Genomic DNA, 18,336 nt, shown 5'->3' with positions numbered 1-18,336 from the left:
ATAAGAAACAGCAAATCTTTGCACTTCTCTGACCTTGCTGGGAAGGATTACAAGGCAAAGTGAGGTTTTCTATGACAACAGAGGAATTATCTTAGTCCTTACGTAAAGAAAAGACGGAGAGGAGAAGGACATTGACTCTTTGGGTCATAGTCTTTTCTCCATCCTCCTTGTAAACTTGTGGCAGCATGAATTGTTATAATATAGTCATACACAATAAATACTATAATTGCAGAGTGCTGCATGTCTTGGGTTAATTGTCTGCTGCAGAAAACTCATTTCCCTATTACGGTTTGAAAGAGGTGAATTCCATTGTTGTGAATAAGGACATAGAACGTGCCAAGTGTGCTTAGCTTACTTTAATGTCACAGAAGAGCCAGACTTCAGGAGGTAGCTTGGCCTTAATTTTATGTTGCATTCTACATCTTTTTCCTTGATGTTTTCCAAATTTCCTAATAAAAGTTTAAGAAGTTTGGGAAAAAAAATATTTATCCTTTAAATAAGTCCTTAATTTTCTTTTTTGCCCTCCTTTTTCATTTTGTTTGGTTGTATCCTGCTATTATTAGTAACAGGGAAATGGTTTGGTTTAGTATAATTACACTCCACTGTTCAACACACTGCTAGAGTGTTTACTGCAAGCCATGACAAGAAAGAGAAAATGAACTCTCAGCATAAAAGGGTACTTCAGGATCTGATAGCACATAGAATTTTATTTGAGGTTTGAAGCTGGCAAACACATTTCAACAAGCCTAGTTCTACAATGAAAGGACAGACCAAGCTGTAAACTGTAGACCCAGTCCACAAGCCAAAGAGATAGCAAACTTTCTTAAATGGCCATTTGGCGATTTCACTGAGGACTTTGTTCACTCCAGGCACTTTTATCTGTAAAACTAAAAGTTACTTGAATGGATAATGTTTTTGTTTTTTTGTTTTTTCTCAAATCATGTTTGCTTCCAGCATAGCCTTGACTGAGATCCAAACTTTCCAAAGCAACTGAGAGGTAGTATTTCTGTTGCTTTTACATTTTTTTCTAATACTGTCCATAGACAAATCTATTAAAAATAAGAAAAAAACATCACATCTATCCAGAAAGCCCATTGCTGCTAGCTGTAAGCTTGGAAGCCTCAGCTTACACAGGGTAGTTTTATTTTTGGATATGTTTGGATAAACTAGCGAAGCATTCAAAATGGGCTAGTGTCTGGTTAAACGTACCTTGTGAAATGACACCTCCTCCTCTTCATATTGAGTGTCACATTTGATAGCATGTTGTATTAATACAGTGGCTACAAAACAAAAGAAGGCTGACCATAATTTTAAACAGTTACTTTTTATTCCAAATGCACTGTCTGGTCAAACGCATATAGGGCTTCTTGTTGGGCAAAATTTGGCTATTCCATGGTAAAAAAATTGGTGATGGTGAGGAAGAAAAAGTGAAGAAATATTTTAGAAAAACAACATCTTTTAAATGTGGATAGGGAATTTTTTAAACAAAAAAACTTTACCTTGCAAGTTACTCTGATTCACATCTCAGGGGACTTTCAGTTTTCATTCAGAGATGTTACAGTTTAAAATTCAACATCATGTAAAACATTTCTGGAACTCTCAAATGATTGAACCTTGAGATTTTTAGTAGTGAAGATCAGTGAGTCATTCTATTTTTGTGGCCAAGGATAATTAATAAAAAGCAGTTTGTGAACGTGTTGATTCTGTTATTTATTACTGTTACATCAAACTTACTATAAAGAACAGCATTATTACAAAGATCAGCATTCATTTATGGTGTCTGCAGCAGAAAAGTAAATTGTTATTTAAAGCCATTGATTTTCTCAGAGTGGGCTTGTTCAAGTATGAAATCCAGTCATAGTTTTATTATTGAAATTATTTTTAACTGGCTGCAGGGAAATAATGTCTGACCTAGTCAAAATCTGCTTCATCCTTTCACATTATCTGTATGTGAGAATACTACATAAACTATGATAATGCAGCACCTGAAAGTAGATGGCCTGATCCTGAGCTGAGAAAAAAAAAAGCAATGCAGCTCCCAAGGTTTTCATAAAGCTACACGATATTACACCATCTGAGCAGATTCACTGTTGTCAGCTTACTCCAGAACATGCACAGTCACATGTAATTATACTGTCTGTCATGAAAAATTCACAGCTTAATCTCTGGCATAGATGGAGTAAAGGAGATGAACTGCTCATGCACAGGTTCTCTGCTATCTACAAAGGCCATTTGCTGTTGTCTTTTCAAAATTATTTATTTTCTTTTCTAACTTATTTCAGCACAAATGAACCAAACATACTAAATGTTTATGGGAATGTGTAAATTCATCTTCAGAAAATTATCCAACTGTTTATTAGAGCATCTGCATAATATTTGACTGCTTTCCTTTTGCATTGATTTTTATTACGATTTCATTACAATAAAATACAGCGTCATGTTTGAAATTAATGTGACTATTTTTCAAAGAATTACAGGTTGGTACTTGCAGTACAGGTGAGAGGATGTAGCAGCCCAGTCCCTTTTAAAGTTAGATATCACACTTGGGATTTTTACTGTTATGTGACATAGTATCACAGAATATTTGTTTTACAGGCCTGAATAAGGACAGATTGGGTTTTTTTTAACATAGTGACATTTGCTGTTTACCCAGATCGGTAAGCTTTGTTATGAAGAATGAAATAAGCCTTATTTGTTTCCTACATTCCAGAAAACCATATTCTGGAAGATGTAAATAAGTGTGTGATTGCTCTCCAAGAGGGGGATGTTGATACACTGGACAGAACTGCGGGTGCCATCCGAGGCCGTGCAGCCAGGGTTATTCACATCATTAACGCAGAGATGGAAAACTATGAAACCGGAGTTTATACAGAGAAGGTACTGGAAGCTACCAAACTGCTCTCTGAAACAGGTAAGCTTACTTGAAATATTATTCAGTATTAAGTCAATCAAAACTTGCAGTAAGTTTTCTGAAATCTGTAACTCAGAGGGGAATCTGTGCTTGAAAACAAGATATAAACTAACAAATTAATGACCATGAGTGTTTTCTTTATTCTCTACTCAATGCTATTGCAGATGATGTATTAACAAGAGCTGTATAAGAGAAGAGATTCAGTAACCCATCAAGGCTAGTATGCTTCATCCAAGTTTCAGTGATTTGAGTAAATAATACGTGGCTTTTCTTCAAGTTCTTTCTGAGTTGGTTGATTATGTATTATGTGTCTAGAAAATCATTACAAACATCACTCTGTTGTCTGTGCAGGTGAATGTACTTGTTGGTAACTGAAGTTGTGTTTCTAAACAAAGCAATTTTTCATTGAAAATACATATGAGCAACTGAAAATATATTACCTGATTGAAGAAATAGAAAAGTCTGCTAGATTATATAAAATGTATATTATATAAGATACATTGATTATATATTAAAAACAGGGACTGCTAGATGGATATACTGGGTAAAAAAACTGATTATTTTTTTTTTTAAAATCTTTTTTTACCTTCACTGAGGAACAGGGGTTGGATTCATCTAGGTGTAGATATAAGCTGGTCATTTTAGGCTCCTTTATACTCAGTATTATCTGTTGCTATGTGCGTCTGCATTGTTCAGTGCAGACAGTACTGTCAAGTGTTCTCATCTCAAAGCAGTGGTCTACATTTGTTTGGATGAATCATGTTTTGAATTTCATTGACTTTATGGACTGGTTCTCCACTCACTGTACAAGTGACCAGCTATGATTCAGATGCATGAATTGTGGATGTCTGAAAATGTCTGAGCTGATCCTTCCCTACCTGGCTGCACTTGCTCCTCTGGGCTTTATAATAATCAAGATTATTTTAGGAGGAACAAATGATAATGGACCAGCTCAGGACACAGCAAGTGTAACATTCAGGCATCTCCATATAAGGTAGAAAAGCAAAAACTGCTGTAGCTTTGGCAGCCTCTGTGTTAGCTTTGAGAACAGAAATCAGCAAAATGAGCTAGAAAAAATGTTGGGATGGTATAATATTACTTGTATTATTGTTGTCCCCAGGTTATTTTGTTTTAGCCCTAATAGGGACCCCAAGCCTTATTTGCACATATAAGTACCAATGACCACAATCAAGAATTTCTGCTTGTTCTGACCTTTCATTATTAATTATTGGAATTAATAGCTGAATTGTAGTTTATTGGTATTGTGGTTATGACCAGAAAATTTGTGCCTTGAACACACGCAATGCTTGTAGAATGTAATATAGTCATTAACTTTCACAGCCTCTTTCCTGGGAGCTGCAGAGAGACATTTTTGGGGAGAGGTCAGAAATCATTACCATGATCTTCAGCCTGTGGTACATGCTCCATTTGTCTCTGCACAGCTGTTTCCTATACAACATTCCTATACAACAGTCTTTACATCTGACTGAACCTAGAAGGTCAGGGTTTGACCATGTACAGCTTGAAGATAATGCAATAAAGTTTGCTTCTTTCTTCCCTTGAAGCTTAGTGATTCTATTTGTGTCATGTGCTTTTAGGTGGGAGAAGCAAAAGTGGATCTGAAAATTGTTTTTGTTAGTCTCCCTATTTTTTACTACCCAAGAAGAGATCAATGGAATGAGTACTGTAAATTTACCTTATTTGAAAAAGTCTATGAACTGGCATGAATTCAAAGAAAGAAAATAATCTGTTGAGTTTGGTATGGAAAAAGTATTTTTTTGCACCCTTGTGTTAAAGTCTCCTTTTGGTAAAGGAGAGATTTGGAATTCTTCCTATCACTAAGATTTCTTTATTAAGCAAAACAAAACATATATTCAGGCTTTTTATTCAGCCAAAATTTCTGACCTATTTTTCTGTAAAATTTTGTAATAACAGTTTTTCAACAGAGTAAGTGGCAATTATAAAACATTGTTATATAGATCAATAATAGGCACATATATACTTACTTTCCATATTTAATGCACTTTTTGATATAATCTGAATTATAACTAATTGCTAGAGTCTCTGGCCTAAGTGCATCTTGACAATATTAACTTGTTGATGCTAGGATTCAGTACTTAAGACTGAGTCCCTGTCCCTCAAAGTCAAAGTTATTATTTATGTTGTATTTTGTAAAATATAAGAAAACTTGTGAGGATTTTAAAAAAAATGAATTTTAAATGTTAGGAACTGTATGTCATGTACAAATTGTGCGACAGAAGTTCAGAAGATGGAATGGGCCCAAATTCAATGGAGCAAATGAAGCTAAAACCATTTATGCCAGACACGAATGTGTATCATTAATATTACAGCATAATTTCTATCTGCAGCTTTTCAGGCCATTTACAAAGTCATTGATTATTATTTCTTTATGATTGTTGATTTAAAAAGGTAGAATTTCCTGACTCAATTTGTCACTGTAGAAAAAAGTGGTTAAAAGAGTATGTAGGCCACCCTATGCCGTTCTGTGCCCTGCCCATATATACCCTGCCCTCTCCCCCACAACAGGTCGCTGTCTACATATGCAGCCATGTAGCTATGGATGTAGAGATAAGGGCATCTATGAATACATACATACATTTATATATTCTTTCTATTCATCACCTTGAGATCCTGCACAGATTTTATCAGACACTCAAGAACGATGGGAGTGATTTACTTGTAGCCTTGTTCCACCCACAGATGCAGATATCAAAATTTCTGTGAGAAACACAGTGATGAACACCTTATCATTTTCATCTTTGTTCCTTTTTCTTTTTTAATTGACCTTTATTTATTTTTAAATGAAGTGCTTTCAAAAGCTAGGAAAACTTTATTTAAATGACAGCGGAAGGAAGATAAACATATTACCTTTCTCTTCTAGTTATTATTTACTTTTAACTATCAGCTTAGGGAAAAAAAGCCTCTGTTAAGCCTCTTTTCCCAGGGATTTCATATTGTTATATGAGTACTGGGTTTGATCCACAGTAGAGAAATATGAATACACTGTTTTGGAAAGAGAATCACCTTGCTAATTTTTTTATTTATTCATTTTTTTTTTTTTGGGGGGGGGGGCGAGGGAAGCGGGGACAGTGGGTATTAATCTTTAATGAAAGTGATATTGGTAGGTTCTGAGAAATTGAAACTATGCAAAACTTACTTTAATAACTGGTTTCACCTTAAAGTTTTATTTATTCATTGTTGTAATTTACAACCTTTGGAATATACGGGGTAGGTTTTTTTATGGTGTTTTAGTGCTTTCTTGCCTGTTCTTGACTAACCTACTGCCTTTATAGCCAAGTGGTTAGTAGAGACCAGATTCTTATCTCTTGACAGCGGTATTAGGGAGTGACGTATTGGTTAATGTCTTTTTAAATTGGATACTTTTATTTTCCTTTAAAACCAAAATAAAAACTTGACTCTCACTTGCTGACTTTCTTATAAATCCAAGATGAAAACTATAAAACCACAGAATCTACAGGCCTTGCTGGGAACAAACACAAAGTTCATACATTTTAGTGGATGTTAATTATGTGCAGGAGTAAACTAGACTTCCCAGGTTTAGATTTTTTGGTTGTTTTTTTTTTTTTTTGGGGGGGGGGGCACTGTGAAGCTTTACTAATACCTTAAGCTCAGTTTCCTGAAGAGCAAGGCTCGGTGGCTTCCTGGGGACAGCCCCAGCCTTGGGCATCAGGCACCTCTGTGGGGACAGGGATGAACTGAGGGCAGGCTGGGATGGCAGCCCATCAGTGGGTTCAGCCCAGTGAGGGGAACAAGGTCATACACAGCCCAGGGACTGGTACACAGGGCCATGCTGATGGCTTCTGTTCAATCTTCCGTTGGTATGCAGCATTTGTAGAGAACTGTGAAATTATCCTGCTACAGATGACCGAAGGGAAAAAAAAGGAAGGAGAGAAGGGTGGAGAGGAAAAGAGAGGAGAAAGAAAAGGTTAAAAACAAAGAAAAAGGCAAAAAACGAGGGAAGAGAGAAAACAGCACAATTTCTCTTTGAATATTGAGATCTTTAATACTGTTCAGTGCCCTGTCCTAGCCATGACCGAGGCCAGCTGAGAGTGTCCCATTACCTTTAATGAGGAGGAGAGTGAAGTCTGTTCAGCAATTGCTAGAGAAGCTGTACCAGCTGAAGGGAGGAAGCATGAGTTTCTAAATGACTAAAAAGAATTGTCTGTAGAAAGAAATAAACAAGCAATGAGGTTGAATATCATTTCCCAAGATTTCTGAGATACAGGGAGGAGAAAAAGCTGTGATATTCTTTAAAGGTCAGAGGGCTGAATTTAAATTGGGGAAACTCGAGTAGACTGCAGAGTTGTAATGAAAGTGAGTGAGTGGGAAATGAAGGGGAAAAAGCAGAACAAATGGGACCAGAACTGCGTGAGAAGGGCTTTTTTGGGGGTTCCAGGGTTTTTTTGGATGGTTTTGTTTATTCCTTCATTTTGCATTTGGGATGTCTGGAAATCATCCTGGAAAAGCAAGGAATATAGTACTTGGGTTACTCACTCCTATGAAGGACATTGGAAATTCGGAATCTTCTGATTCAGACCAGAAATTTGAGCTTCAGCTTTTAACATGTTTTTAAAATATCCTAGTAACTTTGTAACTAGCTGATTTTAAGTAGGCCACTCTCTGACTTCTGTTTTGACTCAATTTTATTTTTTTTTTATTTTGTCTTTATCAGAATGAACTAAAGTTGAAAATCAGCACTACTGGCAATTCAGCAATAAGCCTGTGAGAGTTTTATCAGTGTGAGTAGGACAAACTTTAAAGATATTTATCACAAGGAAAAGGCAGCTCAATGATATTATCAAATCTAATACTAAAATGTGGTAAAGATGGATTTTCAAGCAGTGATATGAAAGGAAACAAAATGTAGAAGTAAGAAGATGAATTTAGGCATAGCTGTAATATATAAAAAAATATTGAATCTAAGGCAGAGCTAAAAATTGCAAAGTGGAGCCTATTTAAAAAAAAATGATGTTAAATTAATGTTTTATGGGAGTATCAGGTAGTTATAGTACAACTGATGGGTACCATCATCCTGAGAACATGAGATCGTTTATCCAGGGATTTTGATGAAATTATGGCTTTTCTTCTGCAAAGCACTGTAGGTTTTTCTTTAAAGTTTTGCTAAACTGAAATCCAAAGGTCAAGGTATCACCAACAAAAAACACTTGATACACTATTAAAAGAAAGGTATTTTACAAAAGGACCAGACAATATCCAAAATTATGTACCACTAGTGCCTGGTTTGATCCAAAGAATTTTTAACCAAAGAGACTATGTTCAATATGCAGAGGAATACAGTAATATATAATGTAAAATATATTATAAAACAATTAAATGAGACATGAAATTAATATATCACCATGGTGTCTAAAAGCTTAAATTCTATTTCTTTTTCTCTCCACTTTTAGGATTTAAAAATGGAGTATAGACTAAAGGCAAATATAATGTAATTGATTTAGATTTTCAAAGGCTTTTCATAAAGTCACACACAAAGGACTGTTTGGAAAATGGGTAACCATGGAGTGAATGTTAAGGCCTTTGATGGGTTAAGAGCTGGTTACAAGGCACAAATGACCATTTCTCAGCAGGCAGAAAGATAAATCCTGTGATGCTTCAGGGGTCAGCTCTGTGGTTGGTGCATAATGTATTAATTACCAGGTGAACAGAAAGAAGCAAAATTTGCCAAAAGAAAAATGCTGGTTTGGCTAGTGGGAGTAAGGGAGTTTCCTTATCAGAAAGGTAAGGAAAATAATTTTATTCCATTTCTCTAGGTAAATGGAACTATTTAAACTGTATTATCTTCTCTGAATGGAAGGCTCTGAGCTAATTCATTCTCTCAGAAAAAATATGGCATCATTGTGGGCAGCTGGGCAAAGATACTTTTTCCATGCACAACAGCCCTCACACCTAACCTGTTAGCCTGTACTTAAGGAGGGTATTCCTAAATGTCCCAAATAGTTGCTTTATCTTTCATCTCCATAACCTAAAGATCTTCCAGAAATGGAAGAAGGTCAAGATAAGGATGACAAAGTTAAAGAAATGTGGGTATTTGGAGGCAAATTAACTCTTCTGGAATGTTTAAAAATACTAGGATTATCTATTTCGGATGTGCCAGACACTTTAAATAATGAATAGTAGATTAGAAGGGCCCATTTTAATAAACCATTATTGCTGAGTTGGTGTTAAAATCTTTTTCTCAAAAACATCTTGTGTTGTTAAAAGCCGTTTTTTAAAGTAAGGAGTTTGGTTGTGGAGGTAGAAAAGAACTTATACCAAGTCTAGAAAATATTGGGAGAAAAATGCAGTGAATATTGACTAGCTCCAACAGAATGTTTTGTGAATTTCAATGTGAATTGTACAATAATCTTTTAAAATAAAAACATTGGCATTCCTTGCATCCCCTTGCCTACACACACCTACGTACAGATACACGCAAACTTATAACTAAAGCAAGAAAGGGTGTTTTGCTTGTGTTATATAAGTCATTTTGTGTCCAACAGCATGCAACAGTTTCTTGAGGGCATTTTTTTAAGAGCTGCAGCTAGCTTTTATTTGAAATATTAACCTGAAGGGCGTTCCATTTAGTAGTAATAATATTTGGGGGTGCTCACTGTGTGTAGTCTTTATTTGCGCAAGGAGGCCAGAGAACAAGTGAGACTTCTGAAACTGGTGAGGTACATATATCCCTGCAGCCATAATTTCTTATCATTTGTACGCTTTGTGATGTAACCTTTCATTACATGGTTGCCTACTATGCTGGCCAGGAGGCACCTCACTGCAGACACCACTTACCTTGGTTCTTCCCTGACATATTATCTTTCTGCAAATGAGAATTCCATCAGGAAAAAAGTTTGGAGGTGTTTTTTTGTTATGTGTGTCCATATCTCACAATACTTGATAACGTAACTCCAGACATCCCATTAATTTCTACAACGTACAGCTCACCTGCACTGCATGTGAGCAAGTCTGACATTTCCTGAAAGTGTTGCATTACCATGTCTATACCACATGGTTGCATATACCTGCAGATAAAGTAGGAGCCTCCTCTGAAGTGCCAGAGGACTTACTTAACACATACAGGCCAAAGGGTCAGGGCTTGGCCATAAATTCAAGGCACCTTGAGAACTGATTTTACAGTGGTGCAGTATTGGCAGTGAAGGCTGATTCTTCCTGAAAGTCGTGTGTTTACTGCAAAATCCTGTAAGGCATACGTATTCATTCTTTTACATCTATCCTTTAACCTTTTCTTTGGGGAAAAGTGAATCAGTAAATAGCAAGAAAAGATGGCCTTGTGCTTTGGACAGTGATGTTTCATCCTTTTCTATTCCATAGCACTTAAACCAGCATGCTACAAATTTTGCCCTAATTCTACTTTTCCTCTTTCTTGAGTGACCAGTGTAAGGCACATAGGGTTTGATATCCAGAACTGACGAGGATTCACATTTTTACTGATAACTATTTACTTGTAACAGAAGTCTGTGACTTCTTCTCTGAGCACATAATGTAAACACTCTGAAAACCCAATCCAGTGATGTAAAACGCAGACAATTATATATGGATGTTTCTTCACCCATGACAACAAAAATATTATTACTATATGTATGTCTACGCGCAGTATGTCTATGCACATGTGCTACAAAGATACATAGATGGGAGCATACATCAGTCCAAGCAATAAAATATTTAAATAAAGTCTTCTTGGAAAACCAGTTGGTCTAATACTGTCATATTAGGCAATGAAGGGCAATGGGGCTGGGGCACCAGTCTGATGGGGTGGCTGGGGGCACTGGGGTGGTCAGCCTGGAGAGAAGGGGGCTAGGGGGGAACTGATGGCTCTCTGCGATGGCCTGGCAGGAGGCTGTAGCCGGGGGGGTTGGGGGTGGGTGGGTGGGGTGTTGGTCTCTTCTCCCAAGGAACAAGCAACAGGACGAGAGGAAACAGCCTCACGTTGTGCCAGGGGAGGTTCAGATTGGGTATGAGGAAAAATTTCTTCCCCAAAAGGGTTGTCAAGCACCGGAACAGGCTGCCCAGGCACAGGGTAGAGTCACCATCCCTGGGGGTATTTAGAAGACATGCAGCTGTGGTGCTTAGGGACATGGTTTAGTGGTGGTCTTGGCAGTGCTGGGTTAACATTGGAAGTGACGATCAGAAAGGTCTTTTGTAACATAAACAATTCTATGAGTCTGTGATTCTGTGATATATTGTATAGTATTTCCGTATATCTTTATAAAGCTTTTTCTTTTAAATTAGTAATATAATAATCATGACTGAAATGTTGTAAACTATGATACGATATGAGACTAGGCTTAAAAAAACTTTTAATGAAATATTTAGAATCTTCTGATAAGGAATGTACAGTTTTTCTAAAAGCAGACTTTGACAAACACTTCAGGCTAAATAAGATGTCATGTTTGATGTCTTATTCTTCCTTCAAACTGAAATGAGAAATATGCCGTCTTTGACAGGGTATGTCAGATACCACATAGTTATCATTCTTTGAATACCTGTTTAAAATACCTAAACATCCTAGTACACTGTGTTCTTTTGTCAATTAGTTAAATTAATGGGTTAATAAAAAACATTTAAAAATTTCAGAGTTCTGGATAAATTTTTTTCTAGTTTTTTTTAATCTATAGCTTTGTGATTTTCTTGTACTAAATCCTCTTAAATGTGGGATAATAGCAGAGATTTTTTCCTAAGAAATCATCACTGTTTTTTTAATGTACTGGGTTATTCATTCATTTTTTTTCTTTATTATTCTTCCCTGATAACCCTTTACCTTACAATACCACCGATCATTCTGGATAATCTTGTTGATTTATGTGACATAACCAACTATGATGTTTAGAAGCACAGATTCTCTGTGTGAGGTTTTCAGGGATCCTTCTTTGAACTACTAGCAGTGTACTTCTCCAGAACTTTAGACTGCTGTATCATTCTTGAATAACCTTATCCGAACCAGACCAGATTTTACAGCTACTTAAGGGCTATTTGGCCACATCTAAAATTACGTGTCTAGCCTCTGTGAACATGGCATAGGGAAAATCAAATTTCTAGACAATTACAAATGCTTAAATGAATGCAAAGCTACCAAGAGCTAGTCATAGGGTGAAGCTGAATACACCTGAGTGAGATCAGTGACTTCTCTGGAGCTCAAACACCTGTTTAGTTTGAGGACAGTCTGACTCCAGAGAACAATTTCTGGTCTTTTATAAGGGTGATTCCCTCAGATCCAAACCCCTGGATATTAGAGATTTGAGTAGGTGCTTGTCTTCTTAAAATGAAACTTTAAGAAGTAGCTCTGCTGATGCTGTTCAAAACGAGTCTTCTGGCTAGAAAAATGCCCCAAAGGTGAGACCTTTGGGAACCCTTCAGTTCCAGTGAGATTTGGATGGAAAGTAGCCTCTTCTTGCTCAGCCAGTACCCTCCTGGACATTGTTCTGATTTAGAGCCAAAACTGTTCTAGGATTTGGCACAGGAATGGGACTGATTTATGCCTAAACTGGGTTGTCTAAAGCAGACATCTGGTCTAAGCCAGTCATCTGTCCTCCCTCTCTATTCAATGGGCAGAGGAATATCAGAATTTGATCCAGCTGAATTTGAACTCCTTTCTTAAAGTAGGTTTGATTAATTGACTCATGGAAAAATCTATTGCTCCCTATTTGGTATTAGAAAACATAGATTTTAAAATTTTAGATCTATGGAGTAGGATGAAATCAGGCTAAGTTTCCTAACTCCTACTGCTATCATCAGGAATTAGAAACCCAGGCACCTGAAGGGACCTTGACCATTATTGCTTTTTTTGTGTCTTAATTATCTCTTTCTAGATTACTGTATATTCACATCTACTTATGACTGTGAGGAATTCAAGTTCCTAAATAATGAGGCCATGAAAATGCATTAAATTAGCTAGGTATTCATTTAATCTTGCATATTAACGAAACAATACTCTAATGCTATGAACAATAACATCCAAACGTTTTTAATTTTTATAATAATAATTTTATTATATAACCTAACCTTTCCCTATCAGTGATCTTACTGTTCCCATATCACTAAATAAAATTTGCAGCTATGTTTTGAAATGCAAATGTTGCAGTACAAACTGATTGCCATAGGAGAAAAAGTCGACAGAAAATATATTTTTAGAAATGGAGTATTACTTGATAATTTTAATATGTAAGTGATGGGGAGGTGAAAACCAAGTAAAGTTTTAGAGAAAATATTTTCTGTGTGGAGTAGGGTGGTTCACAAGAAAATATAGGTTATATCAAGGCATTAGTTCACCCATGGTGATGTGCTAGTTTTCTATTATGCTGATAGTAAAAAGAAAAAAATTTAAAAAATAATTAATAAAATGGAAGTAATTTTAATTTTGTTGTTACCCATTTTTTTCTCCAGCAGCCATTCAACCTAGATTTTGTCAACTGTGATTTTACTTTCAGTGCCATTGAAAACTCACTTAAAGAAAGGCTTTAAAATCTTTATTTGTTAGAATGACAAAGTCAGTAAATTAGAAGTGTTGCTATTAACTTGGGACCTGATTCCGTAAACATTTATGCAGGTGCCTAATTAATTCATGTAGTTAGACTGAGAGATCTTAATGGATCATATTTTTCAGTCCAAGTGTCTGCATAACTTTTAAAGACTGCAGCTTAAACTAAGAAACCAGTATTTAATTTTTCTCCCAAAGTATTGATTTGCTTCTGAATCTGAAATTCATAGCCAGTCTGTCTGTACATAGTAGTTGAATCATCCTCTATCTGATGCATTTACAAATTTCAAGTCCAGGTACAGATTTTATGACTTCGCCTGAATTTTGTTTGTAGCTCTTTCACTGTTGGTATATGAATATCCTTCTTAAATGACAGATAAGAAAGACTGGTAGTTTTGTGGGTGTAACTGAGTTAGATATTTGTCCATACATGACTGTCACGGAGCTCCTCATGTGTGGACCAATAACATTAACTGAAGAAGAATACAATTCTTAACACAATTTCCAAAAACTTTACTACATTAAATGGCAACATATGCTTGGAGAAGCTGTAAGTAATAGCATCTTATTAGTTTAAGATAGTTTTCCTTGCTTGTTTAATCAAAAATGAGCACTGATGTAAAAATGCAATTGGCAAGCAAGCAATTTATAATATAGCTTAATAGCTATTTCCATTTCAGAACAGCAAATAATGTTCATGTGTAATAATGTAAATCTAGGACTAAATTATAGACAGGTCTGTAAGGTTAAAATAGTTGAAAGAAGCTTTCACATCCAAAGGGCAGTCACTGTGCTAATACATGTGATAAAGAATGAGTATCTCATGTTTAACAGAACAAATAAAATATAACTTTCTATCTCCTCCGCATGGCCTGATGCTTATGAATCTACTCCTGCTGCTTCTTGATTAAATGAATGGAGTCATGACTGTTGGCATCTTTCCAGTGGCATAGTAAGAAAAATGATCTGTGGGGCTTCAGTCCAGAACATTATTGGTGTAAGGCTTCATTGGCTGAGTTGAAGGACTTTAAAATTTGGGTAGAAAGGGGAAAAAATCCCATACAGAGAGAATATGGAAAAATATGGAAGGTCCTGTCATACTTTGACAATTGAGCTCCACTTTGGCTTCTCCCTATTTGTTTCTCTTGTACATCCATTTCAAGCAAAGTAAGTCCAATAGCATGGTATTACTAAAGTATTATATGCATTTAAAACATCTCTCTAAAATTAAATATTTATTTCCGGTGAGGAATGTTTCTCATTGTAGCACGTTTTGCTGGATCTGGTGCTGAACAAAGATCATATAGTTGCCTTTTAAATACTTTAACAACAATTTCATAGACTCAGAATTGTTTATGTTACAAAAGACCTTTCTGATCATCACTTTCAATGTTAACCCAGCACTGCCAAGACCACCACTAAACCATGTCCCTAAGCACCACAGCTGCATGTCTTCTAAATACCCCCAGGGATGGTGACTCTACCCTGTGCCTGGGCAGCCTGTTCCGGTGCTTGACAACCCTTTTGGGGAAGAAATTTTTCCTCATACCCAATCTGAACCTCCCCTGGCACAACGTGAGGCTGTTTCCTCTCGTCCTGTCGCTTGTTCCTTGGGAGAAGAGACCAACACCCCCCACCACCACCACCACCCCCCGGCTACAGCCTCCTGCCAGGCCATCGCAGAGAGCCATCAGTTCTCCCCCAGCCCCCTTCTCTACAGGCTAAACCGCTACAACTCCCCCAGCCACTCCCCATTAGGCTGGTGCTCCAGCCTCTTCCCCGCCTTCATTTTTCTTCTCATTTCTCTTCTTTGGAAATGCTCCAGCACCTCAGTGTCTTTATTGTAGCGAGGGCCCACAAACTGAAGACAGTATTCCATCTGTGGCCTCACCAGTGCTGACTACAGAATTATTATAACTGCCCCATCCCTGCCGGCCACACCGTTTCGGACACCAGCCGGGACGCTGCTGGCCTCCTGGGCCACCTGGGCACGCTGGGGGCTCATGCCCAGCCGCTGCCGCCCAGCCCCCCCGGGCCCTGTCCCGACGGGCAGTTCCCAGCCCCCTGCCCCCAGCCCGCAGCTGCCGGGGGCTGGTGTGACCCAGGGGCAGGGCCCGGCACTCAGCCCTGGGGACCCCCACACCACTGGCCCCGGCCCCTCGGCCCGGCCTGCCCAGAATCCCCTGCAGAGCCTCCTGCCCTCAAGCTTTAGCCCTTCTAATGTTCTCCCTGCATAACCTCAGGACACCCTTGCAGTCCCCCTGAGTGTCCTGCCCCTCCTTCCAAAGGCCATAAACTCTCCTTTTTTCCAGAGTCCCAGCCAAGCTCTCTGCTCAGCCTGGCTGGCCTCCCCCACCGGCTCCACTGCCAGCACACACCTGCTCGGATCGCCCGGCCTGCCCGGAGCACTCAGCCCCTGGGCTGCTGCCCCAGGGGCTCTGTCAGCCCGGCTCCTCCACAGGCCCAGCTCTGCCCCCCGCTAGCCCCAGGCAGGTCTGCTGGCTCCCGCCTCGCTTCTCTGGGAATGGGAAACTCTTATTGCTCCATGATAGCTGTGCCCCAGGTGGCCTCCAGCCACCACATCGCCCTTCTCGGCTCAGGAGCAGCCGGTCCCGCGGGCGCCTTCCCTCGCCGGCTCCCTCACTGGCTGGGCCAGGGAGGTCTCTTCCACACGCTCCGGGAACCTCCTGGGCTGGTCCCTCCCTGCCGGGCTGTACTTCCAGCGGGCAGCTGCTAAGCTGAAGGCCCCCACCAGAACAAGGGCTGCCATTGTGAGACTTCTCCCAGCTGCTTATAGAATATGTCACCTGCCTCTTCGTCCCGGCTGGGTGGTCTGTAACAGACTCCCACCAGGTATCTGCCTCGTTGGCTTTTCCCTGATTCCTACCCTCAACCCTATCATCACCATCGTTCAGCCCTAGACAACCAAAACACTCCCTAATCTACAGGGCTACTCAACACATCTCCTTCCTTGCCCGTCCCTTCTGAGGTGTTCATAGCCACCCCTTGCAGCACTCCTGTCATGTGAGTCATCCCACCGTGTTTCCATGATGGCAGCTAAGCCTTAGTTTTCCTGCTGCATTTCCATGATACCAGGGGGAGTTCTGATTTAGCAAGTAAATAATCTTTAAAACGTTTCACTTCTGTATCTCCCTTGCGGATCTCTGGGCCTAAGACTACAAACTCAGGTGGGTTTGCTTGTGACCAGACTAGTGTAACAAATACAGCATGCATTGCTGCCTGCTTTTCTATGTGCTTTCATATTCATAGATCAGGTAAAAATAATTGGAAAACGATTCTTGTAGTCCAAATTACATGCTTAGATGTTAAATGTAAACGTGTTCACCAATTTATATATATTCATATACAGATATCTATTATTTATATTTTTATAGATATTGGAGATAAATGAGTTGTAATAATCAACTAAAATAAGCATGTTTATCTTCTTTTTTTGGGGAAAAAAATCTGAGCAGTAACCTCTATCAGGTTATGAGTAATTCCCTTGAGGAGCTGGTGGAAGTTCTTTGATCTGAGTATTTGAAACATGATTCAGAAATAGCTTCTAGATAAAGATTATAGAAGCATTTATGTTATTTGGACTACATTGTGTTGTTGAAACATAGAAATACATAGAAATGTCTGGATACAACCACAAAATACGGTGGTGACGGTGTTTAAACTTTTTTTTTATATCTTGTACACATGCTACAAAAATCTTGGTCAGGTACTTAATAAATACTCCAACTAGGGCCTCACTGTGCAGCTTCACTGTATAGTCTCTCAAGTCTTTTTCTATATATTTTAATAATACTAGATTGACTTCCCATTTTTTACAATAGCATCTCTTTGTTAGACACACTGCAAGAATCCACTTGACATATCTTTCTGGTTTGACAACATGACACAGGTAATTATTCCTTGAGATGCTTTTTCTCATGAGTTCCATGTCCACCTTATAGTAACTTAATTTACATTTTCCTTGGGTTTCTTCTAAGAATGTCATGTGTGGCCATGTCAAAATTCTTACCAAAGTCAAGCTGTATCATATCTGCTGCTTTCTCCAGCTCACTAGTTGGCTTCCCTGTCAAAGCAAAAAAATTGTAATAGCTTGATGCAACTTATTTTGACAAATCTATTGCCTGTCCAACATCTGCTCATTATTTACAAGATAATTAAGCATTAATTGCTTTACATCACATTTCATTTTTTTTCTGGGTACTAAAATTAGGCTGAATGTCCTATAATTCTTCCTTATTTTCTTCTCTACCTTTATATAAATGAATATGTGCTTTTTCTTCTTTTTCTAAATCTTTGGAACTTTCATTGTTATTCTTTCTCTTGAGTTCTCAAAGATGGCTCAAAAATTGCTCTGATTATTTCCTTAAGAATTGCAGGGTACATTTTACTGTCTTTTCTTAACTTGAAGACATATTTAATACATACATTTCCTTATGTTTATGTAGATGTTCTCCAAACTGCCCTTTCCTATTTCAGGTCTGTTGCACTTACTATTAATTATATTAAATACCTGACCACCTCTGCTAGTTAGGAAATTCTAGATAGAAATTTAAAGAGCCTAAATATTAAGGTTCTTTCCCTCTTTTTTTATTGTCATTTTTGCACCTCTAGCTTTACTTTTTTAAACCCCATGACTCTAAATAATCTTTCTTTTATTCTTTATGTTTACTTGTTTTCATTGTATTTTTAATGTTTGCTTTTTGTTTTTCAGGCTAAAGACTTCTTTATGCAATCATATTAGTCTCCTACTACACTTTCAAGTGTTCCACTAATTAAGCTAATTTGATATATGCATTTATTAATACTCTTTCCAAAACTTCCAGCTGTCTTGAACTCCTTTTCTAATTAAAATGTTTCCCCTCTGCCT

At 37.9% G+C, this 18,336-nt stretch overlaps 1 protein-coding gene and 1 long non-coding RNA gene across 3 annotated transcripts in view; one reads left to right on the top strand and one right to left on the bottom strand.

Annotated features, from left to right (window-relative positions):
- The window catches only part of CTNNA2 (catenin alpha 2), a 515,202-nt gene that overhangs the window by 448,127 nt on the left and 48,739 nt on the right, over window positions 1-18,336 (top strand). For both annotated transcript variants that reach the window (XM_037387521.1, XM_037387510.1), the window contains exon 12: window positions 2,711-2,911. In XM_037387521.1, the coding sequence (XP_037243418.1) occupies window positions 2,711-2,911 (201 nt within the window). The remainder of the gene's footprint in view (window positions 1-2,710; window positions 2,912-18,336) is intronic.
- LOC119148031 overlaps window positions 1-18,336 on the bottom strand; it is a 34,302-nt gene that overhangs the window by 7,151 nt on the left and 8,815 nt on the right. Inside the window, exon 2 of the long non-coding RNA XR_005104277.1 lies at window positions 17,479-17,532. This is a non-coding gene — a long non-coding RNA (uncharacterized LOC119148031). The remainder of the gene's footprint in view (window positions 1-17,478; window positions 17,533-18,336) is intronic.

The sequence above is a fragment of the Falco rusticolus genome, chromosome 1 (genome assembly GCF_015220075.1).
Source record: "Falco rusticolus isolate bFalRus1 chromosome 1, bFalRus1.pri, whole genome shotgun sequence".
Taxonomy (NCBI): Eukaryota; Metazoa; Chordata; class Aves; order Falconiformes; family Falconidae; genus Falco; species Falco rusticolus.
Note: the sequence above shows the minus strand (reverse complement) of the source record. Positions and strands in the feature narration are given on the sequence as shown.